We start from the raw sequence: 24,943 nt of genomic DNA on the forward strand, positions 1-24,943 counted from the left end.
CCGAGAAAGGAAGGTAAAATTACTGGACATCCATACATGCCAGTTATGGACATCCATACTCTTATCCATACATAAGAGAGCATCAACTCTGAAGGTCTACCCTTTTGTGTCCTATTAAATATCTTTTGCTTTATTTGTAGTAGAGTTTGTGGGTCCCACATTTACATTGTCCACCATCTCAGAACCTACAGCAGTAGAAGTGGAAGCAAATAATTTCTGATCTTGAGGTGCAACAGAAGAGGGATAGATACTCTTCTCTGCAGCCATGAATGATTGTGAATCCCAAAAGCTATGTTACATGCATATCTGTTTGGAGTTAGGCAGGAGAGAGAACCAACGATCATAAGTCATGCAGAAACCAGAGCAAATATGGTTTTGCTGAAAGAATATGACCAGATAAAGTTAGAAAACAGAACTGTATAAAAAAAAATGGATTGCTATGTAACCTGTGTGAAAATGGGTCAATATAATCAGAGCTGAATTCAAGTCACAAAGTTTGGAGTGGGTGATGTGGGTTTCTGTTGAAGGCACAGGGGTGTCACAGCTAGTGCCAAGGACCCAAGTTCATTGCTGACCTGCTGTGTGAAGTTTGCATGTTCCACAACCATGTAGCTTTGCTCCCACTCCCTAATGTGCCACTGCAGGAATCATAGCTGTATCTGTGCAGAAACAAAGGTCTCAGCAAATGATTTTGACAAGAGGATCATTTGTAACAAATAGAATGCAGATACTATAAAGTTTAATGCGTGATTTGAAAGTATACAGAGAGTGTATATACAATCAAATCACACAGGTGGACTAATGGTGTGAAATGAGTGCTGGAAAAATGTGAAGTCAATCACTTTAATTGAAAAAAGTGGAAAAGCAAATAAAGTTCAATACTGCACACAGAACCAAAAGACAATCTTTCTCCCTTGAAACCAGCAAGGGAAAATAAACAAGTACAGGAAAACGTGGCATTTTATTTTGCCAAAGGTAGAAAGTAAACTTGTAATGGAAAAAATTGAGAATGTGACAAGAACAAGACATAAAATGGTTTATGATTTTAAAGGAAAGATATCATATTTAAAATATTCATGAAATTAAGATTCTATACTTTAAATATACCCAGAGAATTTAATAATCTTTTATTTATTCAGACAAGAGTGAATAATAAACTGAGTCTCTAGTTCACATTGTACCAATTGTATAAATTTGACATCTGCTTTGTGAATCCACCGAAATGAACACTCAAAGTATAAATATAGTTTATCATTTCTGAAGATTTTTTTAAACATAAACCTCATTTCAACATTATTGCAAAAAGTTAAGGAGGATGTTGTATTGGGTATTTACACAATTCAATGTCACAATTTTCAGGATACTGGAAATACAAGGGGTGACATTGGTATAGATGGGTTAAAGGAGAGAAGGAAGACACACTTGCTGGTGGTTGTGCTTGATCAACTTTTACAAATCAACACTTATAAAAGAGACATCACTTCTGAGGTAGATAGGCCCACTGCAGCCAATGGCATTTTGAAAGCACCAGTTTACAGGAAGCAGTTATTCCAGCAGATGGCACCATCTCAATAAAGCTGCCTCTCTGTTGGACTCAGTGGATGTATGTAAACAAACAATGAATTTAAAAACTGTCAATAAAATGGAAATGCTACTTACATGGAATTAAATGTTTTTCAATAGGATCTATTTATATAAGAACCAGTGAATTTTATTAAACTTGTTTAATTTTGATAACTGAGCCAATTAATTCTGTGGACAATTTTTTTTTAACCAAAATATATTGCATGAGGTTCAGAGATCATGGAACGAGTTTTTTTTTTGGATGAAATAATCAAAGCATCACATGAGTATGGAAAATATTAATTAAAATTCTTAGGTCCATTTGATGATACTTATTTTACTCGATGATTAGAGGCTGCATTTAAAGACTTAATGTTATAAGGAGATGGGTTTAAAAATGACTGGGTTGTTTATAGTATTATTGTGATAATACATGCTCAAAATATTAAACTTCCTACACTAAATGAATTCTTGTATCATACAAGAAAACTTGTACATTGCAATGCCTTTGTACCATGTACCAAAACAAGTTCTTAAAATCTTGGCATTATTTCACAAGGTAAACTAGTGTAGAATAAATACAGTATGACAATGGAATAAACATCAAGCATATGGCAATTTTACCAAGGTATTATTTACAAACTCAGTTTTGGAACAGTTTGTGATTTAAGATGTACTTTGATAAAATGTTTCTTATTCAAATAATGAATGTTAATAGTTATAAGAAATAGTTCTGTCAGTATTGGCATTGCATCATCTGCAACAATAAAAATAAGTCCTGTAGAGTAATTTACACAAAAATATTCCTGAGCAAAAAATTGCAGAAATATAAAAGTTAACATTTTAATCAACTAACTAATGTATTGATTATATTAAACTATTATTGGATGAATACATACAATATGTAATTCTGACCTGCTTTATACAGGATCTTAATATTAAATATATGGTGCGATTCAAATCAGGTAATTGTCCTTTAAAACCTTCCGGTACTGTGCTATGCTTGTAGTTAGAGGATCCTGAATTTGGTTTGAATTTGTCAGGGAGAAACTAGTAGATCCCATAGGTGAGATATGTGAACACACATCCAAATCAGCATAGGCTGGAACACAAATTTTAGACATTAGTTTAATTGAAATTGCTTTCTAAAGATGCCACCTATATTCTCAAAGCAACTTTTGATTCAGTTGTATGAATGATTCATGTAGACTTGCCTCTCCATTCTAGCACATTGTTCTACATTGTCCTTTACATCCATTCTGTAAGAATTCTAAAACACTTACTGTACTTATACCCTTAAAATTAAAAGTTTTGATCCTTCCCATAGCCCCTAGCACACTTTACAACCACTTTAATGAAGGCAAAGTAAAGGAAAGGGTTGTCAAACTATTTTGCTTATTCGTCTGGTATTTTTCAAAATACAGTTTGGTTCGATGGATCATTTCTGAAATTCCATGTTCAATTAGAGAAGGAGAAATGAGCATTAAGAAAGGCAAATCAATGCAGGTTATTTCCAAGCACAATTTATAAACAGGTTACCTAATGATAAAGGAAAAATGGGGAGGGGGGGGAAGAAAAGGAGTACGGAGCTAAAAGGCTGCTTTTATACAGTAATTACAGAAATGTATAATATTTGATATAAATTATGCAACAAAAACATTTTTCTGAAACTAGAATTTCAATATAGTTACACCTGACGTAATTACGCCTACCAAGTTACACCTACAAATTCAAATACTTTATTTTAATATTAAGAGCTTAGAATTACCAGCAGGCTGTGTTTAAAATTAGTCCAGTAATTAAATAACATATGTTCTACATTCCCTTTTATTACCTTGAGCAAGTTCTTTGTTAATACTTTTCCTCAATTCATCCCGCATCTGAAATGATAAATAGATGAATGCAACTTATTTTGCTTTTTGGAAACTGAAAAATAATGAATTAGACAAAAAACTGAAAGTGCAAATGTTCTTGTTGTTTTAAAAGGAATGAAGTAAAATCAGTAACATTTCTTTCTTAAGATATGATGAATTAATTTCAAGTTTCTTCCTGCTGATATTTTATTCCTTTCTGGCACAGCTGTGGTTGCTCACCTTCAAACTTGGTGGAGTTTCCACAAAAATAGAAAACAAAAATAAAAATGATTTGTAAAAGATGTGCAACAGAATGGATTGAGATTTGACAGAAAAAAAATAAAAATGCACCAATATCAAATCTCAAGCGGATACACATTGTGAATGCGATCAAGCACTTTGTTGTGGGCTGCAAAATTATGTGGGACGGAGTTTTTACCTATTTTTATTAAAACATTAAATCGAGGAAGTACAATGTTTCTGCAGCTTCTGTGAGAGATGGCTATTTTGGTGGCAACTATTCAGCACATCACATGGGAAGAATGTAATGAAGTGGGTACTTTAGTCTGAAGAACATTTGAAAAGCATCCCGAGGTTTGCATTTATAAAATTTGGTCCAATACTTCATTAAATTTATTCTCCTCTGTTTTACAACACCATTTGGTTGGTAATTACCATGCTGTTGGTAATTCGCTATAAAGGAGGAGATGCTTGGGATGATAAACAAATTTAACTTTCTAAGTGAATACTACCCCTTTGGTACCCAAATCCTCTTGTCTGGAGAGCTTGTGAAACTGCTGTAAACTAAGCACAAATGGGTTCTATTTGCTAAAGGAAGGTGGGTTCTGTATTGCATTACAAAATGCAATTATATTGAAAGCTTCTTCAGAAAGACATTGATAATACAGGTTAATGCGACTTCTACTGATGATGATAATGATGACAGGGCTTAGTGTTATCTGGCACTGTAATATGTAGTCTACCAGGGATGTAGCCTGTCTGTATCAGATGTCAAAAAAATACAACTAAAATGCAGTAATGGATGTGGTATTGCCTAATGCTTAATCGTATCAGAAAATTTAAGCAATTCTAATCCCATTTATAATGTTGGTAACAATATTTGCATTGGAGGAGTTAAAGGCAATTTATAGTAGCAACACATCGATACTATGAGCATTAATGTCAAGCACTGTCCATTGTCCATGCTAATTTCTCTTGACACACTATGCATTGTCAAAAAGACTGATAGTTAAAGGTGAGAGTTGGCTAAGATTGATTGACAAACAGAAACATTACTTTTTGTGTCTGACTGTAGGATCAGCAATGATGATCATGGGAATCTATTAGAGTATTTGAAAGCAGTTAACAGCACTAGACAAAGTGTAAATTTAAGAAAAGGAGATTTTTGAGTATGCCGGTAGTTGTAAGTTTACTGAAAGCTCTTTGAAGATGTAAAGTACTAATAAGGGGTTAATACACAAAATTAAAGCATATGGGATTTTGTTGAATGTACTGTAGCGAATATGGATTGGCAGGCAGGAAACAAGGAACAGGAATAAATCAGTTATTTTCTGAGAGACAGGCAGTGTACAGCATGGTTCAGTGTTTGTTCACATATTACTGGACTGGCTCATGGACCTCGTCTTCCTCTTCCTGAAGTCAATAATCAGCTGCTTGATCTTGCTGACAATGAGTGAGAAATTGTAGTTGTGACACCACTCAACACACAGTTAACTAAAATATACAAATTTTATTTCTTCTCTTGGAATTTGTTTAATGTGATTGGCTATTCAGGAGCAGGTTTTACTTCTGACTACTAATGTGAAAGTCTGTGCTATGGAAATAGATCGTTCATTGTTTTGAATTACAGATAAAAATAGGGTATCTAACACTGCAGAGAAAAGTTCTTACCAAGTTACTGGTATAAATATTACCATTAGTGACAAATGTAGAATCTATTGCAATAAAATTTGAATCATATAAAGTATATTTTGGTAACTACTGACCTCAGAAAGGTATGACTCTACTTTTCTGCTGGGAAGCAGTTCATCCTCTTCTCGATTTAAGTTACTTCCTATACCTTTGTGGGAAATTCTCAAGTCACTGCCATTACCCAATCTACTTTGCAGATGGCTCCCATTCTGAGCCCATGTTGTGGTTAAATTTCCATTTTTAATGCTATCACCAATCAATGATTTTGAACAAAAGTGTCCTCTGAGCAGCTCAGTTGTGCCTTCTGCTAACCTTTCATCGGATCTGCAGAAAGAAAATAAAAACAACAGTGACTAGTATATAAATTTCCAATAAACTACTTAACTCAAAGGCACCAGGTGGAAGTTGGCTTTGACAAAAATGTATAATAATTGATTTAATATTGTTTAAAATCTCTGAATTCGTCTCATGTTAACAGCTAAAAGTCAGTACAGTGGATTCTAGTTTATTGGGGCAGCCACTTATTTCAAATAAAGAATCAAGAAATTAGCCAGGATTACCTTTGTTTATTTGGGACAATCCCACTTAATTGGGACAGGAGATTGGTGCCAATTTCTAAGTAGCTTTACTTGAGTGCGCTTAAGTGGTTGTTAAACACTGCACCTTGCTTAGAGTGAACAGTTGTGTTTTTGTGTTAAAAAATCAGTGATTTTTGTCACTGATAGTTGTGTAAAATAAGACAATTCAGAATTGCTTTACTTACTGCAGTTTCATGCTTTCTGGCTTGGAGATGCCAGAAATGGCCAGGAGTAAAAATGAAACAATGTCACTACTTAAACAAGTTAGGAACCACGAGGAACTTGAACATTCATCTTGAACGTTACAATAGAAATGGAGGTCTGGAAGATGCAATCGCCAAAAGCATTGCATGAAGGCAGTCCATTATCTGCACTGGGTGTCTGTTGATTTCTGTTCACTTACAGTCAATCAAAAGAACATGGCAGAGTACACTGGATGAATTCCTCCACCGATAACTAAGGCTACGTCACACTAGACTGGATAATTGTGAAAACGCCGGTTTCGCGTAAAAACGATAGGCGTCCACACCAAACGTTTTTGAAAATATCTCTGTCCACATTGAAACGGAGATTTGGGTGAATCTCCTCCTACTGCGCAAGTGCAGACACATCTACTGAAAACAAGCGACATGTTTGGTGTCAAATCTCGCCGTGAAAGATGGTGCACATTTGTTCAGTTATAGACTAGAAAAACTTAAAAGAGGAATAGCTGTTGGCTCTTGCACAGGAGAACTTAACACTAAAAAAAACAAATACTGGAGCATACAGAGGCAACCGACAGAGAGTTCAAGGACAGTATGACCCGGCTGACGACGAACATTGAAAAACTGACTAACTCTGTTGCATTAATAAAGCCCCTTGTTAAATGTATAAAACATTTCTGCATCAGTATTATCTTGTATTTCCATACAATGTTACACTAGGCTGATACGCATCTATTGTCAAAGAAGTACTTGCATAAATAGGTAAGCCACCTTTATACGAGCAAGGACATAAAACAGGGCAAAGTGAGTATACTTATTTATTCAGTAAGTTATGGGTCGAAGTATTTGGTGAGTACATTTCTAATTCTTCTGGTTTCAGTCTCGTTGCTGTCTGTTCTGAAATTGTTAGGTTGCGTTCAAGAAAACAATGAAATAGCGCGCTACCGCCTGCATCTGTTCTGGCATGTCATGATAGCGTTTTTAGATTTCTCCGGTTATCCCGTCCACACTGCTCCGGCCAATCCGGCATCTTCAAAATTACACACCCTGGAGAGCGTTTTAGAAAAGCTCAGTTTTTGGTGGACTAAGACACCGTTTTAGTGTGGACGGAGGGTCTAAACGAAGAGAAAAAGCTTTGGTTACGGATTTATCCGGTGTAGTGTGGACATTGCCTAAAAGGAACTAATACACAGTTTTATAGTATTGAAATAGTATTGGCAGTGTTCTAATCTGTTTTCTATTTCATTTAAATCCATAAATTGTTAGTCATTTAAATGGTGGTTTGTTTATTTTTTTTAATATAACTTTTTAACAATTTCTGTGCGTCTTTGGCTAACTGGGGCAGCCACTTAATTAGGCCAAAATGTGTCCCTATTAACCAGAATCCACTGTATTTGTAATCATTATGGAAATAATGAGCATGTATAAATGGTGAGTATACCTCCTCATTTCTGTGCTGTAAAGCTAAACAAGGGAATTTGTTACTACTTGGAACAGACTGCACTAGTTTTTCTTTTCCTGTGTTAGTTTTGAATTAATTTCAAACTTTAATTTTATCTTCCTGAAACACTGTAGGGAATATTGGAGATACAGCTGAACTAGGTCATCCAACTGTGTTGTGCTGTATTAAACTTTGTAAAAATATTAGATGAAAATCTGAACAATTCCAAGAAACACTTTAACTCTTTGTAAACTTGCAGCATGTAAGGTGCCTGTACATATTAAGTACTGTAGATTTATTAAATGTTTGTTAATAGCAGTTATATTCTTACACCTCAGAGTCGTTAAGTGTTTGTTAATCGCCTCAAGATTTGGTAGCATCAGAACAAAAGACCAAAGAATTTATCTCTCTCTGCGTCTCTCTCAATGCTTCAGATTAAGGCTACTACACACTACGCTGGATAAATCTGTAACCGAAGCTTTTTGTCTTCGTTTTTACCCTCCATCCACACTAAAACGGCGTTTTCATCTCCTGAAACCGGAGCTTTTTGAAAACGCTGTCAGACGGTAGCGCGCTACTTCATTGTTTTCTTGACTTTTCAGAACAGACGGCAACGAGTCTGAAGCCAGACGAGTTAGAAATGTACTCACCAAATACTTTGACCCATAACTTACTGAATAAATAAATATACTGTACTCACTTTGCCATTTTCTGTCCTTGCTCATATGAAGGTGGTTAACCTATTTATGCAAGTACTTCTTTGATAATAGATGTGTAACAGACTAATGTAACATTGTATGGGAATACAAGATAACACCGATGAAGACATGTTTTATACATTTAACAAGGTGCCTTATTAATGCAACAAAGTTAGTCAGTTTTTCAATGTTCGTCGTCAACCGGGTCAATCTGTCCGTGAACTCCCTGTCGGTTGCCGCCGTACGTTCCAGTATTTGTTTTTTTTTTAGATTTAAGTTCTCCTGCCAGAGAGCCAACAGCTGTCTGTCGTTTTAAGGTCTGTAACTACACAAATGCGCAATTTTACGGCGAGATTCCAAACATGTCACTTGTTTTCGGTAGATGTGTCCTGCGCTTGCGCAGCAAGAGGAAATTCACTGAAATCTCCGTTAAGGTGTGGATAGAGATATTTTCAAAAACGCATAGTGTGGACACCTATCGTTTTTACACGAAACCGGCGTTTTCAAAATTATAAGGTCTTTTGTGGATGTAGCCTAAGGCACCTATCGCTCAGTTCTTGGTACTTCCCCAGACCAAGGATTGCGATTGATAGGTGTCTAGGATGGACACAGGGTGATTTCGCCAGTCAGAATTCGGAGCTCCCCCTACAACGGTGACAATCAAATGGCAGCTGAGAATCGTGAGCCGTGAAATCTTTTAACTTACTAAGTAGTATTTAGAGAGGTTTATTTGTGCTTTCTGTTTTATTATAGTAAATTAGGCTCAAGTTATTTTGATGTTATTACCACATTTCCTGGACATTCAGATTGGTTTGGGTTTTTTAGGTCTCATCAGCGCAGCCTATTAGACAAACCTACTGTTTAGAGTGTAGAACCCAAAATGTAAAATTTCACTCGTGACCTTGCAGCTTTTAAGTTGACATCACTTTAAGTAAACATTAAAGTTTTAGAATTCATTTATAATCACAAATAAAAGAAATATAGGAAGGTCTATTCTACTACAGTTTGCAATTACAGAATATGTTAATTGCATAAACACTGCTGCAGAACATCTCAGCATATTTTTATTTACTTATTATTTAATTATTTTTGGTTTTATATTGCTATATTTCTATACTATTCTTGGTTGGTGCGACTGTAACAAAACTCAATTTCCCTCGGGATCGATAAAGTATGTCTGTCTGTCTGTTTTTATTAATCAATGAATGCCTGCTTCCCCTCTTCTGAGGGTGAACGAGCAGTCTTTGGGGTGCTGCAAGTCTGTGTCTTTGCTGCACGTTTGAGTGCTCGGTGGTGGGTGCCAAAGCTTTTTTTCCTGCTGGTGGGGGGAGGAGGATCATTGCTTTGCTGCTAGTTATGCACGGGGGCGTGAAGCTGGGGGAGGACTTTGGGGTTCTAACATTTAACTGTTATTCATTCTTTGGGGGCACTCTGTTTTTGTGGGTGGTCATGAAGAAAAAGCATTTCAGGATGTATATTGTATACATTTCTCTGACATTAAATATACCTTTGAAACCTTTGTTTCCTTTTATCATCTTGCTGATGAGTGCTTAGTTTTCATTACACTTTTGTATAGCAGCATCTGTTAATAATCATGATCAAAGTTATCCAATTAATTCAATACCATTTGTAGATGTTATATGATCAAATCTGAAGGAGTATATCAAACCACAATAAGCAACTAGTAACCACGGGTACTCAAATACGTTTTTGATATTTAGCAAGACTGGAATACTGGATAATAGTGCATTGTCCATATTAACACAGAATGGACATTTCATTATCCAGTTATCTATACAAACTGTAGTTCTACTTGGATTTCTGTTTAAAAATTATTCAGGGATTAAAAACAACATGGATTATAAAAAACGTATAATCCATGTTGTTTTTAATCCCTGAATAATTTGCTCAAGATAGTTCAACATCATATATTGCATATTTACGTGTTTGAACCATCGAGGTCTAGGGAAAACAATCTTTCAAAAATCTTACCCATTAAGCTGTGCTGCAATGGATTTACATGGTTTAGATTGCTGTGAATGCAACTCTTTGTTTCTTTCAATTTCCTTCTCTGCAGATTCTTTAAGATTCAGACTCCCTTGTTGGGAAGTTCCATCCTCATTCAGCTTCCATTCTAGGTCTCTATTTCTCTGTTCCAGTTCATTTCCAGATGCAAACTCATTTGAAGCTTTTGCATCCTCCAAAGTTTCATTAGAGGTTTGATGAATCTTAACATAGAAAAGTGGACAATTAAGTATTACATTGTAATAAAAATTTTCTGGAAATGCTTGGTCATTTAATACTGAAACAGAAGATATGGAGTACTTAAGTTATCAGTAATCACATTCTAAGGCTATTTTACAGCAGTGAATTACTTGTCTGTGGCTGGTTGTGGTCATGTCCACAGCTTGATATGCCTAAGTGTACAAAAGCCAAATTTACTCACTAACTCTCAAGGCCAGTTTATGTCTGTAGATAAATTTGAAAAAATGTATTTTTTAATTTATTCAGCTGTAATCTTGATACTGATAAGCTCCATTCTTTATCAGATGACATTTTATTCAGTTCAAAGTTCAATGCAAATTTATTATCGATGTACATGTATGTCATCATATAAAACCTTGAGATTCATTTTCTTGCAGGCATACTCAGTAACTCCAAGAACTATAATAGAATCAATGAAAGACCACACCCAACAGGATGGACAAGCAATCAAATTGCAAAAGATAACAAACTGCAAATACAAAAGAGAAAAAGATAAATAATAAACCTTTCCCATAGGAAATAAATAAATAAGCAATAAATATCAAAAACATGGCACAGAGTCCCTGAGAGTTATTCCTTAGGTTGTGGGAATAGCTTAGTGATTTTGAGATTGGGAGAAGTTGGTCCACCAGTTGAGGGGTAATAACTGTTGCTGAACCTGGTGGTGTGAGCCCTGCAGCTCATTTACCTTCTTGATGGCAACGGTGAGAAGAGAGCGTGACCTGGGCAGTGGGGATCCCTGACGGTGAATGCTACTTTCCTGCGACAGTGCTCCATGTAGAATGTACTCAATGGGAGAGCTTTACCTATGTTGGACTGGGCTATATCCAGTAATTTTTATAGATTTTCCATTCGGCATTAGTATTTCCATACCAGGCTGTGATGCAGCTAGTCAATATACTCTCCATTTAACATCTGTGGAAGTTTGTCAACATTTTCAATGTCATACTGAAGTCTTGTAACTTCTAAGGAAAGTGCTACTGTGCTTTTTTTGTAATTACACTTGCGTGCTGGGCCCAGGACAGATCCTCTGAAATGATAACACAGAGGAATTCAAAGTTGATGACTATCTTCACCTCTGATCCCCTGATGAGGACTTGCTCATGGACCTCCAGTTTCCTCCTCCTGAAGTCCATAATTAGCCCCTTGTCAAGACCATAACATATAGGAGCAGAATTAGGCCCATCAAGGCTGATCCAATTTTCCTCTCAGCCCCAATCTCCTGCCTTCTCCCTGTATCCCTCCATGCCCTGACTAATCAAGCTTGCTAACATTGAGCGAGAGATTGTTGTTATGGCACCACTCAGTCAGTTAATCAAAATATTACAGAAATCTTATTTCTTTTCTTGAAATTTGTTTACTGTGATTGAATACTGAGCAGCAGGTTTTAGTTCTATTCATGCGAAAATCTATGCCAAGGAAATAGCTTTGTGTCACAGAAAAAAAAATAGGGTATCTAACACTACAGAGAAAAATTCTTACTAAGTTATAGGTATTAATGTTCCCATTAGTGACAAATGTAGAACTAGGGCAATAAAATTTGAATCATATCAGGATAGTATGTTCAGGAAGGAAATAACATTTGAACATAAGTAGTATATTTTGGTAACTGCTGACCTTAGAGGGGAATGAATCTACTCTTCTGTAAGGAGACAGTTCATCCACTTCTGGATTTAAGTTACTTCCTATACCTTTGTGGGAAATTTCCAAATCACTGTCATCACCCAATCTACTTTGTAGATGGCTCCCATTCTGCACACATGTTGTGGTTAAACTTTTATTTTCATTGCAATCACCAATCAATGATTTTGAACGAAAACGTTCTTTAATCAGCCCACTTGTGGCTTCTGCCAACCTTTCATTTGATCTGCAGAAAGAAAATAGAGGAAATAGTGACTAATATGTAAATTTCTAATATGCTACTTAACTCACAGGCTCCATGTGTAAGTTGGCTTTGACATTAGCTATTCATTCATTAACAAAAAATCTCTCATATTGACAGCTAGAAGTCAATACAGTGGATTCCGGTTAATTGGGGCAGCCGTTTATTTTGGCCAATTCTTAAAGAACAAAAGCAAATCAAGAAATTAGTAGGGTTCCCTTCATTTACTTGGGACACTACTTAACTGGTACCAGAGATTGTTGCCAAACTGTTTTAAGTCTCTACACTGTGCTTACAGTGAACGGTCAAGTGTTTGTATTCAAAAAGCAGTGATCTTTGTCACAGTGGTAGCAAGAAATATGAGGGATGATTGATAAGTCTGTGGCCTAAGTTAGAAGGAATCAATTATAGAAAACCTAGCACATTTATTTTTCAACATAGTCCCCTCCTACATGTACACAGTCCAGTGGTCGTGGAGCATACAGATCCCTTCTTTGTAGAAGTGGTCCACAGCAGGGGTGATTGATAAGTTCGTGGCCCAAGGTAGAAGGAGATGAGTTATACAGCTCTCGTTACATGCACATGCAGTTCAACTTTTTAAGTAAAAATGCAGAAAGTTTGAGGTTAGTAACTCATCTCCTTCTACCTTAGGCCACAATCTTATCGATCACCCCATGCTGTGGACCACTTTTGGAGGTCCAAGACGCTGACTTCTACAAAGAAGGGATCTGTATGCTCCACGACCGCTGGACTAAGTGTGTAAATGTAGGAAAAATAAATGTGTTAGGGTTTCTAAAATTGACTCCTACCTTAGGCCACAAACTTATCAATCACCCCTTGTATGTAGTAGGACAATTCAGAACTGCTTTGCTCACTGCAGTTTCATGTATTCTAGCTTAGAGATGAAAATGAAACGATTTCGCTACTTCAGGTTAGAAAATTAATCAATATTAAATTAATTATGAAGAATTTGAAGGTATCAACATTCATCTTTTAAGTTACAATAAAAATGAAGATTTGGAAGATGCAATCACCGAAAATATTGTATGAAGGTAGTCCATTTCTAGACTGGATGTTTTTGTTGACTTTGTTCAGTCAATCAAAAGAACATGGCAGTGTACACTGGATGAATTCCTCCATCAATAACTATTAGCAACTAATACAGTTTTATAGTACTCTAGTAGTATTGGTAGTGTTCTAGCTTGTTCTGTATTTCATTTCAATACATAAATTGTTACTCAGTTAAATGGTAGTTCGTCTTTTTTTATACCTTTTTAACTATTTTGATATTTCTTCGGATAATTGGGACAGCCACTTAATTAGGCCAAAATGTACTTGTCCCAATGCGTCCCAATTGACGAGAATCCACTGTATTTGTAATAATCATGGAAATAATGAGCATGCATGGATGGTGAGTATATCTCATCATTGCTGTGCTGAGGCACTTAATTAAAGTTAAATAAGAGAATTTGTTGCCACTTAGAACAGCCTGCACTAGTTTTTCTTTCCCTGTGTTAGATAGGAATGAATTTCAAACTTTAATTCTGATCTTCCTTAAACACTGTGGGGAATATTGAAGATACAACTGAACTAGGTCATCCAACCTGCTTTTTAAGACTATAGAGTCCATAATGTAAAAATTAATTCATGACCTAGCAGCTTTTAATCTGAAATCACTTTCAGCAAACATTAAAGTTCCAGAATTCATTTATAGTCACAAATAAAAGAAACAGAAGAAGGTCTACTCTACTAGTTTGTAATTACGGAATATGCTAATTGCATAAACACTGCTGCAGAGCATCTCAGGATATATATTTTTTGAAATCAAGGAATGCCTACGTCCCCTCTTTCTGACTTAGTTTCTTTTTATCATCTTGCTGATAAGTGCTTAGTTTTTATAGACTTTTTGTACAGCAGCTGCTGCTAATAAATCATGATCAAAGTTATCCAATTAATTCAACACCATTTGTAGCTGTTATGTGATCAGACCTGAAGGAGTATATTAAAATACAATAAGCATCTAGTAACTACAGGTACTCAAATAAGTTTTTGATGTTTAGCAAAGGCCCAAATACTGGACAATTGTGCATATTAACACAGAGATTCCATTATCCAGTTATCTATACAAACCGTAGTTTTACTTGGATATCTGTTTAAAAACAAAACAAACAAATCCTTGCTGTTTTTAACCCCTTAATAATTTGCTCAGGGAAAACAAACTTTCAAAAATCTTACCCATTAAGTTGTGCTGCAATGGATTTACATGGTTTAGATTGTAGTGAATACAATTCTTTGTTTCTTTCAATTTCCTTCTCTGCAGATTCTTTAAGTCTCAGAGTCTCTTGTTGTGAAGTTCTAAGCTTATTCAGCTCCCATTCTAGGTCTCTGCTTCTCTGTTCCAGTTCATTTCTAGATGCAAATTCATTTGAAGCTTTCATTTCCTCCAAAGTTTCACTGGAGGCTTGAAGGATCTTAAAAGAGGAGTGAACAATTAAATATTACATCGTAACAAAGTTTCTGGAAATGGTCATTTAACACTAAAACAGAAGACACTGAGTACTTAAGTTATCAGTAATCAGATTCTGAGGCTACTTTACACCAGTGGATCACTTGTTTGTTGTAAAAATAGATTTAGGTAGCTCTAGTGACTTTAAATATTGCTTTGAAGTCCTTCTGTCTTATTTTGCTATGTGTTTTGCACAAGAGGTATTGTTTGTGAATTGCACTCAATTTTTTTAATAGTTTAAGCTTCAACAGTGTTCACGTTTACCATGAATAGTATTAACTCTCAGATCTAGAAATTATTCTTTCACTGGACCTTTGATTTAAATACTGTACCATGAATTTCAGTTCTCTTCAATGTGCAAAATAACATTAAGATACATGAATCAAGAAACATCTTTTCCACAATGTTTCATATTGGAGAAGTAGCACTAATCTGACAAATTGCATTTTGACTGAGACCATTCATTGCAGGTGGGTGGCAAATTTGAGTCAATGGACTGTGAAACACAGGACTATTATTTTTCCATGCTACTGAGCTCAATAAACTAAAGTAACCCACACTGAATTCGATGTGAAGGGTGATATGTTTGGCATAGACTTCCATCTTCCTTTGACGTTTAAAAGAGAAAGAAAAAGTAAAGCAAGATGTCATAAAAATATCTCCAACATTAATAGTCAAAGATATTAAATTCCATAGCTGGAAAAGCTAATACTTGGTACTAAAGTGGTTTAACACAATTAAAACTTATTGAATAGAACACAGTACGGGCCCTTTGGCCCATGTTGTTGTGCTGGCCTTTTAATTTACTCTAAGATCAAACTGTGCTTTTAAAAATGATACTAATCCATTTATTTCTACCATCAACCTGGCACTCTTTGTGTAAAAAAAACTACCTCTGACTCCCTCGCACCCCCCCCCCACGCTTTTCTCAAATTACCTTAAAACTACTCCCATTTGTATTAGCCATTTCTGCCCTAGGATAGACCATCTGGCTATTCACTTGATCTGTGCCTCTTATTCTGTATACCTCCATCAAGTTACCTCTCAACCTCTCTCACTCCAAAAACAAAAGCCCTAGCTTGCTCAACCTACCCTCATAAAACTTGCTCTCTAAATCAAGGCTGTAAATCAACTCTGCACGCTCTCTAAAGTTTCCATATCCTTCTTATAACGAGGTGACTAGAACTGAACATTGTTGAATATACCTTCATGAAATAGCAATTGCGACATACTTAGCATTGAACAATTCATGCAAGAACAATTATGTTCACTAGAGGTTGCTGTCCAATTTATTAGCCTCAGCATTGTTTACAGAGTAAATTCTAGTCTACAAATGTACTTGTTGGTGTTTATAGTAACACAAATTCAATTTCCATATATCACAAAGATTTCCCAATCAACTGTATTATAATTATTCATTGCAGACTTTAATAATTTTTTTATAATTAGACAGGTTAAACATTAAATACTAGGCACCTGTTCATTTCCCATGAATTATTTATGTTCAAACTTAAATGGTATGGTATCTTACTTTCAAAAATGTATTAACTTCTTCCAGTTTTTGTGTTACTTCCTTCCGAGCTTGTTTCTCCATTTTCTTCTTGTAGCTTTCCAAGTAACTGCTGTCTCTCCTTTGAGTTTCAGCCTGAGTCTTCAGGTGCAACATTTCTTCCTCTAGCTGCTGTTTCCTTTGCTCGAGATGATCATGACTCTTTTGTAGAAAATGCATTGCCTTGATTTGTTCTTCATTTGTCGATTCCAAATGCTTGCACTTTGCAGATTCTCTTTCAAGTTGGCTGGACAATTCATAAATCTTAGTAAGACAGACAGATACATTAAAATATTAAAGTTCAAAACAGCTTCTGGATTATCAGCATATAAATCGCATCCAGATTCTTTTTTGTATTCTTACATTGATTAGAAATGTAAGCTATTTTGCCGACCAATTAAGATTTTATTTGGTGATAATTAACAAGAATACATTTTTGTGAAGGGAAAGCTTGTTTCTCCCACCCCAGGTACTCTTCTCATTGAGAATAGAAACAGGCATCATTTATACGAAAAAGCTTCTTAATGTCTGAATTTCTAGGCACACCAAACCACAAGGATGGTTAATACTTCAAAGGTACGTTTGTAACAAAATAATAGTGACATTATGGTAGAATGAAAAAGAAAGGCAGAATAGAATTTTGGAGAACATATTTCAACTTTGGAAAAAATGAATAATGATAATAATGTGTGTGGGGAAGAAGACACTGTAAGAACAAAAAGTTTCAGGTTAATCAAACATTAAAAAAAATCAAAAATATTAAAAATAGTGGCAAGAGACTAAAATATATAGTATTGATGTTACATCTTAACTTTGTGTTTTCAAATTACAGAAAATTTTTCAAAAGCAGTAGAAAAGTTGCATTACACATCACTACCTTGTGTGCATAAAAACAGAAGCAATCTAGAATAACAAGTGTGGTTTTGTTTATGAAAACAGATTAGAACTCTTTGCTCCTCTGGAACATTAATGGTTGGGTCAAATAGATGGCCTGTCATTTCCATTAAGTTAAATAAAAACTTCTTTTAGAACCAGAATGAGCAAGATTTTGAAAACAGTATTGATGCCTCACCCTGTTGTTTTATTCTAACAGTAAAATGTGCAACATGCTTTGTCAATCCACATTTGATTTTATTGGTAAAAAGGACAACTTGGAGTGATTCATGTTTGTGTTCAATTTCATGCGGAAAAATGGCACTGCTTCCTCCTGGCCTGGGACTCACTGGAGGAATTGTGGGCAATTAAGAACAATAAGTGCAGGCCTTCCCAGTGATGAAACATAAGGGCATTGGAAAATAATAAGGTAATTTGACCCATTCCATTACGGTTGATTTATTATCCCTCTAAACCCCATTCTCACACCTTCTTCCCATAACATTTGACGTTGTGATTAATCAAGAGCATATCAACCTCCGCCTTACCCAATGCCTCAGTCTGCACATCAGTCATTGGTGACAAATACCACAGATTCACCGCCCTTTGGCTAAAGAATTTTTTCTTTATCTCTGTTCTACATGGATGCCATCAATTCTGGGCTGTAACCTCTGCTCCTAGACTCCCCAAATATAGGAAACATCCACTATATCTGGGCCTTTCAATATTCAATGAGATCCTCCCAAATTTTATAAACAACAAGTACAGTCCCAGATCCATCAAATGCTCCTTATATGTTAACCCTTTCTTTCCTTGGATGATTTTCATGAACCTCCTGTGGACCCTCTCCAATGCCAGCACACCATTTCTTAAATAAGGGGCCCAAAACTGCTCACAATACTACCAAGTGCAGTCTCACCAATGCCTTATAAGACCTCAGCATTACATCCTTACTTTTGTATTCTTGTCCTCTCAAAATGAATGTGAACGTTGCGTTTGCTTTCCTTACCATCAACTAAACTTGTAAGTTAACCTTTTGGGAATCTTACATGGGAACTCCCAAGTCCATTCGTACCACTGAGTTTTTAGTTTTCTCCCCATTTAGAAAATAGTCCATGCCTTTATTCCTTGTGTCAAAGTGCGTGACCATGCACTTCCATACGCTATATTCTATCTGCTGCTATTTTGCCCTATTCACCAAGTCCTTCTGCAGACACCCTTCTTCTTCAACACTGCTTGCCCTTCCATCTATCCTTGTATCATCTGTAAAACTTCGCCACAAACCATTGACAGATATCATGTAAAGAGGTGGTCCCAACGCTGACTCCTGTGCCAACACTAGGCCTTCTTTATTCCTGCTCTTTGCTGCCAATCAGCAATCTTCTATCCATGGCTAGTACCTTTCCTGTAATACCATGGGCTTTTAACTTGTTAAAACAGCCTCACGTGCAGCACGTTGTCTAAGACCTTCTGAAAATCTGAATATACAACATCCACCAACTCCTTTGTCTATCGTGCCTGTTATTTCTTCAAGGAATTCCAACAGATTTGTCTGAAAAGATTTCCCCTTTAGAAAATCATGCTTTGGCCTACTTTATTGCATGCCTCCAAGTACACCAAAACTTCTGCCTTAATAATAAACTCCAACATCTTTCTAATCACTGAAGTCAGGCTAAATGGCGTATAATTTTATCTTTCTTCTGCCTCCCTCCCTTCTTAAAGAGTGGAGTGACATTTGCAATCTTCCTGTCCGCAGGAACCATTCCAGAATTTAGTGATTCTTGAAAGATCACTACTGGTGCCTCCACAATCTCCTCAGACAGCTCTTTCAAAACCTGGGGTGTAGTCTAGCTGGTCAAAGTGACCTTTCAGATTCCCAAGCACCTTCTCCTTAGTAATCACAACTACACTCACTTCTGCTCTACTGACAAGTCTGACATTTCTGGTATTCTGCTAATGTCTTTCACATTAAAGACTGCGCAAATCATTTATTAAGCTTGTCTGCAACTTCTTTGTCTCTCACTACTACCTCTCCAGTATCATTTTCAAGAATCATTAGTCTCTGGCATGGTTCCGGAGGACTGAAAAATTTCAAATGTCATTCCACTGTTTAAGAAAGGAGGAAGGCATCAGAAAGGAAATTAGAGTTTTATAAATTCTTTCTGATACTTATTTAGTTTGAGTTTCGGTTTTATCCCTTCAATATCACCTAGTAAAAATAATATTGGATTATGAGGAAATTGTGTTCCTGTAATTTGTTCCAGTAAAAGTCTTAAATTTGTCCAAAAAGGTTGAATTTTAGAGCAAGACCATGTCGAATGTAAAAAAGTACCAGTTTCCTGGTTACATCGGAAACACTGATCCGATAAATTTGGATTTAATTTTTTTATTTTTTGTGGTGTAATATATAATTGATGTAGAAAATTATACTGCACTAATCTTAACCGAACATTTATTGTATTTGTCATACTATCAAGACATAGTCTTGACCAATTTGTTTCTTCAATTTTAATATTCAAATCACTTTCCCATTTTTGTCTTGACTTATGGACTCCTTGTTTAATTACCTGTCTTTGAATCAAGTTATACATGCAAGACATAAATTTTTTGATATTTCCTTTTTGAATTAAAATTTCTATTTCATTAGATTTCGGCAATAACATTGTTTGACCTAATTTTTCTCTTAAATAAGCCCTTAATTGAAAGTAACAAAATAAAGTGTTGTTTGATATTTTATATTTATTCTTTAATTGATCAAATGACATTAACATACCTCCTTCAAAACAATTCCCTATATATCTAATCCCATTTTGAATCCAATTATATAAAAGTTGATTGTCCATTGTGAAAGGAATAAGTCTATTGCAGTTACTTGGAAATCGGATACACATTTAAGTATAGATTCTTGGAAGAAAGAAATCTATGGTTGTATTCCATTAGAAAAAATTACTTATAATTTAAGAGATAAATATGAAACATTTCTGAAAATTTGGAGCCCTTATTTACAAAAGACAGGATTAAATATATAGATGCTCTGAAGATGAAACAATTGGTTATTAGGGGAAAGAAATAAATATACATATTAAAGTTATTACGAATTCCATGGAGCATGTGGAGATCTTCCAACAACCAGGCATTCTTTTTTTCTTTCTTTCTTTCTTTTTTTTTCTATAGGGCAGTTAGGGGGGAGGGGTTAAGGGGAGGGGGTAAGGGTTATATACATTGTTTTTTCATACTTTGTAACCATTTAAAAATGCAATAAAAAAAGTTTAAAAAAAAAAGAAAGAAAGGAAATTAGAGACTAGTTAGCCAATCTCGGTGGTTGGGAAGATGTTGGAGTCAATTGTTAAGGATGAGGTTATGGAGTACCTGGTGACACAGAACAAGATAGGACAAAGACAGTATGGTTTCCTTAAGGGAAAATCTTGCCTGATGAACCTGTTGGAAGTCTTTGAGGGACATTACAAGGATAAAGGGGATTCAGTTGATGTTTTATATTTGGATCTTCAGAAGGCCTTTAACAAGGTGCCATACACAAGGTTGCTTACCAAGTTAAGAGCCCATGGTATTACAGTAAAGTTACTAGCATGGTTAGAACATTGATTTATTGGTAGGAGGCAGCAAGTGGGAATAAAAGAATCCTTTTCTGGTTGGCTGCCAGTGACTAGTGCCATTCTGCAGGGGTTGGTGTTGAGACTGCTTCTTTTTATGCTGCAAGGATATTGGTCTCTGTTGGGTTCAGGGGTAACCCATCTTTTTTGTACAAGTCATACCTTCCCCAGAAGAGACACAAGGATCCAGAAATCCGAGACCTTGCCCCTGCACCAAGGCACAGGCTGCAATCCAGAGGTAACTACCCTGGAGGTCGTGCTTTTCAGCTTTCTACCCAAATCCCTTTATTCTCTCTAAAACTTCCTCCCTTTTCATATCTATGCTATTGGTACTAATATGTAACATGGCTTTTGGCTGTTCACCATTCCCTTCTGAATGTCCTAAATCCAATCTGAGACATCATTGACTGACCCTTGCACCTGAGAGGCAACAAACATACCATCTTTAATGTCCACAGAATCTGCTTTCTGCTCCCCCAATTATGGAATCTCTTATTGTTACTGAATTTCTCTTCATCCTCCTTCTCTTTTGAGCCACAGAGACACACTCAGTGCACAGTGCCAGATACCTGATTGCTTCAGCTTTATCCTGATAAGTTCCACTGCCCACCCCAACAGCATCCAAAGTGGTATATTTGTTATTGAGGGGAACAACCACAGGGGTACTCTGCATTGGCTGCTGATTCCATTTTCCTCTTCTGTTGGTCACCCAGGTACCTACCTCCTGCAACTTAGGGGTGACTACCTTCCTGAAGCTCCTATCTACTACCTCCTCATTTTCTGCTAAGAATCTAAGATCATCCAACTGCAGCTCCAGTTGTTTAACAGTGTTTCTATTATGCTGGAGCTTGGTGCACATCATGCAGATGTGGTTACCATGGAGGCAGGAGGTCTCCCAGACTTCCTACAGCTCACACAAAGAACATACCACTACCTCGGGACCCATTCTCAGTGCACAAGTTAAGTACTAAACATACTTACTATAAAATTACTTAGAACCTGCACCTGTATTTGCCTAAGCCTGACACTGGCCCACTCACACAGTGGCTGCACTGCTTACCTCTCTTATTTTAATTGGCCCCGTTCTGTTTGCAGCCTGTCAAGGAGCATTAAGTATCCAAGCTCTTTTTAAACCTCACACTGTATCATCAACAAGTTACCTCCCCGTGCTGTTTGCAGCCTGTCAAAAAGAGCCGAATGAACTGAGCTCTTTTTAAACATTGTGCTGCGCCACCAACGAAATGACCTCTCACGTTGACTGTAGCCTGCTGATGAATAAGCAAAAGTGTGAACGCGCTCTGACTCAAAGCTACAGTGATTTGCAGAATTGAAGTGATGCATTAAAAACGTCTAGAAAAGACATCATCAACAGACCCGGCATGCAAACCGACCTCACCTTCCTCTTTAGTGTGCTAACAATGTCTGCCGTTTCATTTTGCTCATGGTCCAGTTCTTCACTTCCGTTGATATGGGAGTCAACCAGTCGAACTTCATTTTGTTTCAGCTTCTTCTTGGCAGTCTTCAAGAGTGTTCTCATTCTGTATAATAAATATGATCATGCCTGTAGTTGTAGGCTTAATCTAATTTTACATGCTCTTAACACATCCGTCACTACTATGATTTCTGTCTTCAAGGCAGAAATAATATGCCAAAAAAAATTAAAAATTAGATTTCACGGATATAAAAATGAATGCAGAGAACAATCACAAAGTAGTACAACAGGAAATAACTAGGAAGAAAAAGACAGCTGTTAACAGACATTTTCATTTCCATACCAAAATAATATATATTTTTTAACTTTAGGTGATTTTTACCATTTAATTAATGGTACCACTTATCAACAAAAGCTCACTTAAAAGATTTGGTTTAGCATCTAAAAGCCAATTAATATCTTGAACAATAACTTAGTTGGGAAAGCATTTTTAGTACTTTTGAAAGCTCTTAACCAACGTTGATATACATTAAGAAGTCTGTTTTCTAATACATGGATCTCAGAAAATTTTGGAAATTGATTCCTGCAAAGTTTGTTTTCCACGGAAACTTAATAGGCTGATCATAGAGTGGTATATTCAATTAGCTAATTGTTATTTACATTAATAGAGAGAAGTTCATGTTTAACTAACGATGGATACAAGATTTCAGGAGAATTGGGGATAGAGTGGAGGTGGATAGAAGAAGTATCAACATCTGTAGTAAGTTTGGCAGAGGGCAAATCTGGAGTTTGATATAGAAAGGATGATTATAATGTAAATTGATACAGTAGATGATTCCTGTTTTTTGTTTGTTGTGAAGTTGGGTAGCCTCTGCTTCTAAACAGAGTTAGAAGTGAAGATTAAAAGGAAGTATGTTGATGCTGTCCAATTGACAAAAATAATGAACAAACAGATAGCATACAGATGTCAAAAGTTGTGACACGGAAAAAAAAACAGTTGAAAATCCTCCAAAGAAAGCTGGGGAATTAATTGAGCTCATTAATTTAAAAAGTAATCAAAATCTGCAGATGCTGGAAATATTTAACAGGACAGAATGCATTATTTGGAAGAGAAACAGGTAACATTTCAGGTTGAAGACCCTGGTTAGAACTGGGGTGGAGACACAAGAAATTCATTATGTTGCAGGGGGCATGAGGTAGTCTTAATAAGCTTCATAACTTTATATTTATGAGCTAATTAACTTAACTTTTCTTTTGTTTCCAACCCCCAACGATCACCCCAATTTTATATTTAAAAGGGGTAAGGAATTGTTGCTGTTTCAGTCCCAGAATGCATCAGGTGTCTCATTTCTTCACTTAGCATATTATTTTTCCTCCTGACCTCTCTACTTCCTTTGCAATGTTATTCATTTATGGCTAATACTTTGCATAATATTCCTGTTTAATAAATTAATCTCCCTTTTGATCTTTCTCACATTTTTTTGCTCTCCTTGATCTTTTAATTGGAAAATATTGAATGGTGTTGAAGGGCTTCAGACTTCAGTTGCGATGTGAAAGGATTTGAAAATGTACACCTGTTGTGGCTGCTGGGCACTCCCAGTCTTCCTAGGATCAATAATGGTCTAAGATTATCAGCATCAAAACGGTAACCAAGAGATGGGGCAATGTTGGATGCCATGGAAGTGGACAGGGATTTCATAGTGGTTGTGGTGTGTTGAATAGTGTCATTGAGTGAGTGATTTGGCCTTTAGGGTTTGGTAAGTATGGACTGAGTGATTAGGTCCTTGGTTATAGGGGAAAGGGTGCTAGCCAGATATCAAGAGTTCGAGTGAAGTTTTGGCTATGTATGAGATCAGACCTGGATAAAGAGTTAGGGATGTAAATCAATTCCAGTATAGTGTCAGCTAAGCATGCTAATTTGTCTGGAAGTGATCACCAAAATAAATTAATCCTAGAGAAAAAAAATAGCATGCTAAATGTCAGCCAAGTACAGTGTTATGAGTGATGAACAGACCTGATGGTCAATGGGGTGCAGAGTTAACCATTCCCAACCCCCCTCCTGAGAACTACGAACTATTGCTGTTGCTATGCTGCTCATGAGAGAGAGATGAAACACAGGCAAGAACATCTGCTACAGATAAGAGGGGGAGAGAGACTGTTTATTTACCGTATTTTGACTCTTCCTGGATTATTTACCTTCCACTACAAGGACTTTACTTTGCTCGTTAACATTCCTCAGGAGATAGCAGGACTGGCCTGATTTGATGGACACAGTCATTCAGAGTTGATAGATAGCTGAGTGGGGATAAAAGATAGGTCTGCAGAGACACCCTTCAGACACACCAGTGGACACTGATTGAATGTTGGGAACCCACAGAAGGTGGGGGCTTCAGAGACCGAATCAGGAGATTGGTCAGTAAAGCTCACAGTGTTACAGCAGGGCCGGTGGGGACGTGTGTGTGTCCACTCATGCCAGAGTGACGAGTCCACCACAGAAGAACGGTCTAGCTGAAGACCAGAGGGGTCATAACTGAATGGCCACAACGATATGACGGAT

The 24,943-nt window shown here is 36.4% G+C and overlaps 1 protein-coding gene across 2 annotated transcripts in view; it reads right to left on the reverse strand.

The window, feature by feature from the left end:
* Positions 1-829: 829 nt before the first annotated feature.
* si:ch211-272n13.3 (ankyrin repeat domain-containing protein 26) overlaps positions 830-24,943 on the reverse strand; it is a 128,271-nt gene continuing 104,157 nt past the window's right edge. For both annotated transcript variants that reach the window (XM_059978311.1, XM_059978312.1), the window contains 8 exons: positions 22,351-22,492; positions 16,453-16,734; positions 14,651-14,886; positions 12,151-12,400; positions 10,261-10,496; positions 5,423-5,672; positions 3,398-3,443; positions 830-2,665 (listed from right to left, as the gene is read on the reverse strand). In XM_059978311.1, the coding sequence (XP_059834294.1) occupies positions 2,520-2,665; positions 3,398-3,443; positions 5,423-5,672; positions 10,261-10,496; positions 12,151-12,400; positions 14,651-14,886; positions 16,453-16,734; positions 22,351-22,492 (1,588 nt within the window). In that variant the 3' untranslated portion in view covers positions 830-2,519. The remainder of the gene's footprint in view (positions 2,666-3,397; positions 3,444-5,422; positions 5,673-10,260; positions 10,497-12,150; positions 12,401-14,650; positions 14,887-16,452; positions 16,735-22,350; positions 22,493-24,943) is intronic.

Source organism: Hypanus sabinus, chromosome 8 (assembly GCF_030144855.1).
Source record: "Hypanus sabinus isolate sHypSab1 chromosome 8, sHypSab1.hap1, whole genome shotgun sequence".
Taxonomy (NCBI): Eukaryota; Metazoa; Chordata; class Chondrichthyes; order Myliobatiformes; family Dasyatidae; genus Hypanus; species Hypanus sabinus.